Source organism: Saccostrea echinata, unplaced genomic scaffold (genome assembly GCF_033153115.1).
Source record: "Saccostrea echinata isolate AGI-Se365-2 ecotype Australia unplaced genomic scaffold, CSIRO_AGI_Sech_v1 ptg000005l, whole genome shotgun sequence".
NCBI lineage: Eukaryota > Metazoa > Mollusca > Bivalvia > Ostreida > Ostreidae > Saccostrea > Saccostrea echinata.
In genome coordinates, this window is record NW_026889754.1 from 6142501 (window position 1) to 6151661 (window position 9161).

At 34.3% G+C, this 9161-nt stretch overlaps 1 protein-coding gene across 1 annotated transcript; it reads left to right on the forward strand.

Annotated features, from left to right (window-relative positions):
- Positions 1–6704: 6704 nt before the first annotated feature.
- Positions 6705–7645, forward strand: LOC133180015 (uncharacterized). The gene is made up of 2 exons (XM_061314638.1): positions 6705–6780; positions 7299–7645. Exons 1-2 carry the CDS (start codon positions 6755–6757, stop codon positions 7573–7575), a joined length of 303 nt encoding a protein of 100 aa, XP_061170622.1. The 5' UTR covers positions 6705–6754; the 3' UTR covers positions 7576–7645.
- The last annotated feature ends 1516 nt before the right edge of the window (positions 7646–9161 follow it).

Genomic DNA, 9161 nt, shown 5'->3' on the forward strand with positions numbered 1-9161 from the left:
TTTGGCTCCTCGTATGGGAGGAAACTGGAGAGTGTTGAGGGGTAGGATTCTGTTGTTGTTGTACATGGGGTTGCTGTGGTTGGGGTTGCTCCAGTTGTTGTGGCTGGGGTTGCTGCAGTTGTTGTGGCTGGGGTTGCTGCAGTTGTTGTGGCTGGGGTTGCTGCAGTTGTTGTGGCTGGGGTTGCGGTTGTCGTGGCTGGGGTTCTTGTCGTGACTGGGGAGGAAATGGTGTAATTGGGGTGGAAGTGGTGTATAATGAGGATGAAGTATTGGATAGTAGGTGCATTTCATTTTGGTCGCCGATGTTCAACTCAGGACAACAGCGATTCAATAACTTGAACATCTTCCTTAAGATGTAGATTAATACAGCACTTGTTACTGCAGTAGCCCAAATTAAGAATCCTATTTTTAAAAAAAAAAGCAAAAAAAAAAATAAATAATCAAACCATGCTGATATCTAACATTAAACATCAAATACAGTTACATCCTCATCGTCATCAAATTCAGAATTTTTGTAAATAGGTTTAAGTTTATATGGCTTTACATGTTTTAGTTTTGAATTGTTATTCCTATTTCTATTGCAAGCATTAAAATATTTCCTATTAAATAATAATAATAATATTAATGTTAAACAACTAACAGTTAAAATTAAATAATTAATCATGTTAATACCAGTTGCTATGTCGCTAAGAACATCTGTTGGTGGCTTGTGTGTTCCCAAAGTTGAAGCTGGTGTCACTTTTGAAGTTCCCTTCATTACATGGGCAGACCTCATGATATTTTCCATCCTTAAAATAGTATGGGTAGATAACGTAGACCCCTCCAATTTGGTATTAGGGTTAGAGATCATGGTAATGTCTTTCACTTCAGTTACTGGTTTGGTTGATAAGTTGTCAGTGGACATGGGCAGGGTAACGTCTTTCACTTCAGTTACTGGTTTGGTTGCCATCGGCTTAGATAAGTTGTCAGTGGACATGGGCAGGGTAACGTCTTTCACTTCAGTTACTGGTTTGGTTGATAAGTTGTCAGTGGACATGGGCAGGGTAACGTCTTTCACTTCAGTTACTGGTTTGGTTGATAAGTTGTCAGTGGACATGGGCAGGGTAACGTCTTTCACTTCAGTTACTGGTTTGGTTGATAAGTTGTCAGTGGACATGGGCAGGGTAACGTCTTTCACTTCAGTTACTAGTTTGGTTGCCATCGTAGGTTTCCCCATTATGGATACGTTGTCAGTGGACATGGGTATGGTAGTGCTCACTTGAGACATGTGATCTGTGGTCATGTTAACGTCTTTCACTTCAGTTACTGGTTTGGTCAACATCTTTGGTTCCCCTTTAAAAAAAATGATTAAAATAAATTGGGTTTTTTTTCAACCAATGTTTTATGACAACACTGAACACTACTATAATAACATACATTCCTACAGGGATTTGTTGGTTAAAAGAGTGGAGAGGTGGAGGTATATGCTGCTTTTTTTTCGCTTTTTTCCCAATTTCAATGGCCCCGACCCGAGTACCAAAAATGGGTGTGAGAGCCCTGTGTTAGTAAACAAATTATAAGGGGGTTTAAAGAAAACACACACAAAAAATATTATCGTAGATTCTCATCAATTCGTGACTTACCAGTTACCATGAAATTCGTGAACATCGTCACAATGGCTCATGCACCGAACACTACGTAATTTTTAGCTGTCATTAGCAGAGAATTGAAATTCGTTGAATATTTGAACAATAAGTGGTAGATTTTTTTTGTAAATATAGTGCATTTTACTGTACAATGTACTGTACGATAGAGACAGGGGGGAAAATACCAGTAAACAAACGAGGTAATCCGAACGTCTCTATAGACCCGGATTTTGCGTCATAGTTTATTTTTATCACAAATCGATGAGAAACCTGCTAGCCAGAAGCCAGCGATCAACTAGTCGACAAGTGGTGTCACCGCCGGTATGAGATAATGAATAAAAAATAATAATTAGAAGAGAGAACATTTCCAATAAAATAATATCATGATTATGAATAGATCTAAAAATAGGCTAATAAAAAATAAAAGTTCAACATGCACGTATTATACAAATAATTTGTACTTACTATTACATCGTTCCCCGTGGTTCCCTCCAAAACTTCTTGCAAAGTTAATTGCTTCAGGGGGCAGCATGGCTATGCTGCAATCTCGGACGAGGATGTCTCGTAAACCCTTGATTGGCCATGATGTAAATTTTACACAGCCAAAGATGGACCTACAGTCTGCAATCCCATCTATTACCGGACAAGGGTTACATCTCATTTCGAACGCATAAGAGGTGTAGCTCGCGATAATAATTATTACATCTACTGTCAGTAACATGCTTTGTTTTATCGCCATTTTCCTCAGCCGCATGATTTCAATCTCGTGCAAGTTACCCTGGTCATGTGACCTTTTCCCACCTTTTTTAAGATACAGGCGGATCTAGTTGTTAATATCTCTCTCTCTCTCTCTCTAAATTTAGAAGAATAGAAGATAAGATAAACACATCAGTATTGTGTCAGTTGCTCTTAAATCTAAAGTAAAACATCCAGTTTCAAGGTACTAAATATCTCATTTCTCTCTCTCTTTCTTTTTTTTAAAATAAGGAGGGGGGGGGGTTAAAAGTGGAAAGTCAGGACATATATTACAAAAAAAATACTTGTGCACAGATATATAGACATGGTAAAGTTTTTAAAGGTGAATTAGATCTACTTAAATGTTTATGTATCACGGATGAAAGGGTCGAATGGCTAGGTTAGACGTCCAAGACATTGTTAACTTCACCTTTCGATATATGGGTACATACCTCTAATTATTTTTAGAATCGGTAGGAGAAGAAAGTAGTGCAGAAAAAGTTACAAGTTCCTTAATTTGCAGACCTGAATTTAAAAAACTGTGATAATGTATTAAACTGAGCCTCATACTTGTTGATAAAGAGTATGTTCCCTTGCAAAAAAGCTTGGCAGATGTAATTTATCAAGAAGATCAGCAGAATTATTTTATGTATTATAACACCAGTGAGAAGTCTTGAATTCCCCTACTTTCACTTTCATTTTCAGAGGTTAACGCAGACAGACGCATTTTGCCGGAAAACGAATCTGACATGCCACCTCGAGATTTTAACCAAGGAAAGACAACTTGATGTGCTTTGATTTGAGGGGTCACTCAATGCTGAACGAAAATTAGGGACATTGCTATGTGAAGAAACGTTAACATTACCACCTATGGGAAAACAATTAGTGGGCTGTACCCAATATGTTGAGCCTATTGGTAAGAGAAAATTCTCATAGATCTTTACTTTGTTTTGAACTCGGTGTTTACTATCATTTCCAATTGTTTAAATTTATGAAAGAAGCAAATTTTAATTTGTTTATACATATTTTGAAACAAATCGATTTGTTACTACCCCCCCCCCCCCCCCCCCCCCGGAACAGACAGCTTATGCACATATCGCCCATATTGTGTACACATGTAGCATGTAAATTAAATGTATCGATTTTATACAATTTATTAATTCAGAGCCATTAATAGATATTTAGAAAAGGAACAATTATTTTAAAAGTACATCCACCACTATTGTTTATTTTCAATACACAAAAATTCACAAATGAGGTCGGAATCAGTATTCAGTGAAGTTCAAGGTCAAAGTGAAAGTAGAGTGGCAAGTAAGTTATCAAAACTGCTTAGTGCTACCTAATGCAGAGTCTTGCAGTATGTAGGTGATATGCATTTGTCATTTTATGAAAGAGGTAAAGAAAAAAAAGGTTTCCATGCCTTATTACAATAATTGTAAATGAAAAATTTATTTTCATGAAATAGAATGACATGAACGAGGACATACTTGTGCATTCTTTCAAAGAAGTCTGTCAGGCTACAGTCTTGTGTAGAAGTTTTAAAGCAGTGTGTGCGTGAACATGCACAATACATTTTTTTTTATTAAATGCATTACCTGTATTTGTCTAATGTATAATTATTGTCAGTAAACATGCTTTTTACCTGTATTATTAATTTACATGTAATTTAACAATGCTGAGACTAATCAGCATGATCAGTGCAAATTCATAATTTTCAATTGATATCAAATTATGGGCATAAAAGGAATGTGGTAGGATTGTGTGTGTTTGTTGTCTGTCTGTGAATGCTTTAGGTGCTGATAAATTATTGTACCAATTTTTAAATTGATTTTTTTTTTTTTTTAGGTTCATGGTGATACAGGACAACTTCGAGGTTCATGCAGATGGTGTCTAAAACTATCAGTCAGTAAAAACAAACTCATTTGAACACATCTCGAGTCTTCACATGTAAAATGATGGCCGCAGTACTTTTAATATGTAAGTTGAATTTTCTAAAGCTTCTTTGTGTGTATGTGTGTGTGTGGGGGGGGGGGGGGGGAGGGAGGTGTCATTAAAGCTTAGAAAATGTAGATTTTAAATGAATATTTGAGCTATGAAAGTGACCATCAAACTAGTATGTACATGTATGCTATATATTTTACAGCTAATATATTTTGAAAAGAATTTCAAAACAATTACATTCATAGTGTTGTGTATGATAAAATATTAAGATTAAAAAATATAAGAGTTGAAATTTCTTTAATATTTGTCAGTCAGAATGAGCAACTTGTAAGGAAATTCAAAATTTTCAAAGTTTTCTTTCATTTTCCTACAAATTACAAAATGGTTACCATGGAAACAAAACATTTTCTGTAGACTATTTATTTGATTTGCTCATGTAAGTATTTTTATTATTTTAAAGTTATAATGAATATTTTAGTTCTAATTTCATCTTTAATTAAAAGTACGGGAAAAGTAACACTACATGTGTAATAAGCAATCCATTATTATGATGTCATTATGACGTCATAGATGAGTGAACTTGCATTGGCGTAAAAATTGCTTTGAAACAGATGAATGTATACAAGAATGTAAAGGCTTATAACTTTTTTATTCCTACACCAATTTTCCTGAATGATACATCAATGGACAGGAAATAATGAGTACTTTCTAGTTTTACTACTTTCGGGGTATTTGTAAACTTAATTTTTTTGTCAGTCATGGAGAAACAATGAATTCAAGGGTGACGGATGATAAAATTTTGTGCAAAAATGCATTAATATTTTGAAATAAGAGAAATGGACCCATATGAGTGCTTGATTATGATTTTGCTTGATGTATTTAAAGTTCTGAAAGAGAATAAAAATGATATAAGTACATTAATAGGCTAACCGATGACTTCAAATTTGGGTGCAGTTGTGGCTAGATGGAAGCATTTTAAAAGGATTTTGCATATACAACTGTGTATGCTGTTAAATCTTTATTAATGATTGAATTTTCCTGAAATTTGGCATAATGTCACTACGTAGACTGTAGTATGACGTTTGATGTAAAATGTTGTAAAATCCAGAAAATACTTTTTCATATTGGGTACATACCTCTAATTATTTTTAGAATCGGTAGGAGAAGAAAGTAGTGCAGAAAAAGTTACAAGTTCCTTAATTTGCAGACCTGAATTTAAAAAACTGTGATAATGTATTAAACTGAGCCTCATACTTGTTGATAAAGAGTATGTTCCCTTGCAAAAAAGCTTGGCAGATGTAATTTATCAAGAAGATCAGCAGAATTATTTTATGTATTATAACACCAGTGAGAAGTCTTGAATTCCCCTACTTTCACTTTCATTTTCAGAGGTTAACGCAGACAGACGCATTTTGCCGGAAAACGAATCTGACATGCCACCTCGAGATTTTAACCAAGGAAAGACAACTTGATGTGCTTTGATTTGAGGGGTCACTCAATGCTGAACGAAAATTAGGGACATTGCTATGTGAAGAAACGTTAACATTACCGCCTATGGGAAAACAATTAGTGGGCTGTACCCATATTAGACACAGAGCTGTTTTAAATCTAACCGACAGACGATGCAAGGTATTATCACCCGTGTATGATCAGCTCTAATTCAAATTACAATTGTTGTTTTTAAAATGTTTTGAATGGATACATTATAAACTTAAATTTTTTACATATTTCTTTTGTATATTTACATACAGAGATAAAAGTCACGATGTTTGCACTTATTGAAGTCCACCTGATACTAGGTCATGTCAGGACACGCTACACTACCTTTGCGCAGGTGTGTTGTAATAAAGCGGAATTTTTAAAATGATTTAAAGTTGTCCACGTTAAGTGTGAGAAATGATGTGCTATTTCTTATATATAATTCTGATTAGGTCATATGTCTGAATCCTCCTCTTATATATAACGAATTTAGTTTACAAAACACAACATATGATTAATTTTATACTTAAAAAAATGTTTCTGATTTGTTGGTTTTCTTAATCAACATCCTCGATATTTTATCATATTATTTTACCACCACAACGTATGCAGTAAAAATGCAAGTCAGAATGTGAGGGTCATGGTTGAATTAAAACACGTCATGAAATGAAATTACCCCCCGTAATATTGCGCAAGGAAAGCTATTGTCCCGGGTGTGTACCCGACCCTATAATTTCTATTTCTCGTAAGATTTATGATTTTGATAACCGTCCGTACGTCATATCCACCCCTTCAAAAAAAATTGCAATGTAATCATATGAAAAAGTACCCTTATAGACTATAAACCATTCTTCTTGCATAACTTTTCACCTACTTACTTCCTCCCCTGGGTATAAATTGGACGAGTGAAACGTTAACGGTACCTTCCACTCAAAACGCAGTAGTAGTGAGAGAAACTGAATTGAGAAAAGAAAATGGCAGAAGAAATTTTCAACTTTCTGTAAGTAGATTATATCTTAATCTAATGTTATTAATTTTATAACACTTTTCATTTTTAACTGTTAAAAATGGGAGAGTAAACTTTAACGGTACCTTTCACAAAGAAAAAAAACAAAAAAAACAAAAAAAAACAAATCAGTAGTAGTGAGCGAAGATGGCAGAAGAAAATTTTCAACTTTCTGTATCATAGCAATTTTCAATTTTAACTTTTAACAAAGATCCTTATGAACCAGTTAAAAAAAAAATAACGACTAAAGTGAAAAACAAAAAACCGACCGTATTTTATTAGAAAACCAGATTTGAAACACAATAATCTAGTAGTTCAGATAATTAAAAAGTCATTTTCTTTTTCAATGTAAAATCTTGTTATCACATTTAAGTGAAATATTAATAAACCATATTTTAACGGGTCTAAATACAATACAAAAGGTTTTTTTTTTTTTTTTTTTTTTTTTTTTTTAAATCCAAATAAAATCTTTCTCTTTTATTTATCTTCTTTTTTATTTTACTATTTTACAGTGCTGAAACAAAAGATTTAAACTCATTTGATGAGTTCGAAGAAATGTGGGTTAAGATAGGCGAAGAGTTGGAAAAATCGGCGTGCCCACCTTCGCCTCAGAGAGTAGTCACCGTGACACCGGTGGTTCCTAAAGAAAAGACATTATCCCTGGAACCGACGTATTCTCCGGCGCATGATGAGAATTGGCCACCGGCCACTGTGTCTGTGGTAGCTGAGGAGACAGGGGAGAAGAACTTCCAGTACGTGGAAGATTCAATTCTCACCTCTTTCAGGTAAGCTAAATTTACATATTATTAAAACATTTGTATAATTTAGCTACAACGGAAAGTTGTTGCGTCAAGTTCAATAAAATGGACACGACTAAAGATTCATGAAATGTAATTTTAAAGAGCGATAACTCTGCTTTTATAATGGTCCCATTAATCTCTACCTGGAGTTATCCTTCCTGTTACGCTTCAAATTAGCAAATTGATTCCACTTACAAATCATCTTTTCTTTTTTCATTGGATAAAAAAGATACTGTAGAATTAAGAAAAAGTTTATGAGGACAACAGCATTAGCTATACCTTTAATTACTGACTATAAATAATGTATATTTCTGGATCCACCACTAATTCTTGATGTAATTAAACTTGAAAATCTGCGATGAAAAAAGTTGAAAGACTTGATACCGTAGGTATTGATGTATTTACAAATATTCTTAACTGAAGTCACACCATTCACTCACGTGTATATCTCAATGTATATTTCATTTTGTAATTACACAATGTACTAGATTAGATTACAAATCAAATAATTTTAACTTTTATTTCCTTTTCTTAAAGGAGGAACCATCCCCAGAAATATAGTGCTCTGGAAAAAAAAATGAAAGAGCCACAACGAGAAAACGTCGAGGAGCAGTTTGAATTATTGCGAAAATTAAACAAGAGGATGGAGGATGATTTAAAACAAAGTCAAATCATCTTCAATTATTTAGAAGATAAATTTAACGGACCCCCGACAAAAAAACGTGTGAAGTTCACACCTTTGTAAGCACATCGTGACAAGAAAATGAACTTATTAAAGTACTGTGATTATAACAATTTATTACTCAAGAGATTTTGTAACAATTTTCAAGTGTTCCCTGTTGTAAAAAAGATTTTATAACGATTTTCAAGTGTTCCTTGTTGAATAAAAACAGATTGTGTAACTATTTTCATATTTACCTTTAGAAGATGTCTGTTACCGTACGAGATTTGACTGTGAATAAAATTTGAAAACTTAACTCTGTTATATAGTTTGTGAAATAATGTTATGTCATTCAGGTTAAAAAAATGGCTCCCTACAAATGTTTGCCTTAAAGTTGCAATGTCACTTTACCAAGAGTTAACAATGGTATTTCTCGAAATGTTGCTATGTCATAGTTGTTACGTCATTTTCTGTAAGATTTGTGACTGCAGAGTCACTCTGACTGTAGAGTTATCCTTAGTCCTCAATGCTATGTCATTCAGGTTAAAAAATGGCTCCCTACAAATGTTTGCCTTAAAGTTGCAATGTCACTTTACCAAGAGTTAACAATGACATTTTCTCGAAATGTTGCTATGTCATAGTTGTTACGTCATTTTCAGTAAGATTTGTGGAGTCACCCTTGACTGTAGAGTACACCCTGACTGTAGAGTCACCCTTGACTGTAGAGTACACCCTGACTGTAGAGTCACCCCTGGATTGTGACCTCAATTATGACCTGTGTGGGTGGGACCTGGGATTCCCCATGACGTCATCTTGACTGTAAAGTGACTGCACAGTATATACCTTACTACTCCGAGGTTTTTAACCGGTCGGTTTTCCTCAGGTAAGTTTGGTGTGGGGTGGAGCTTAATTGA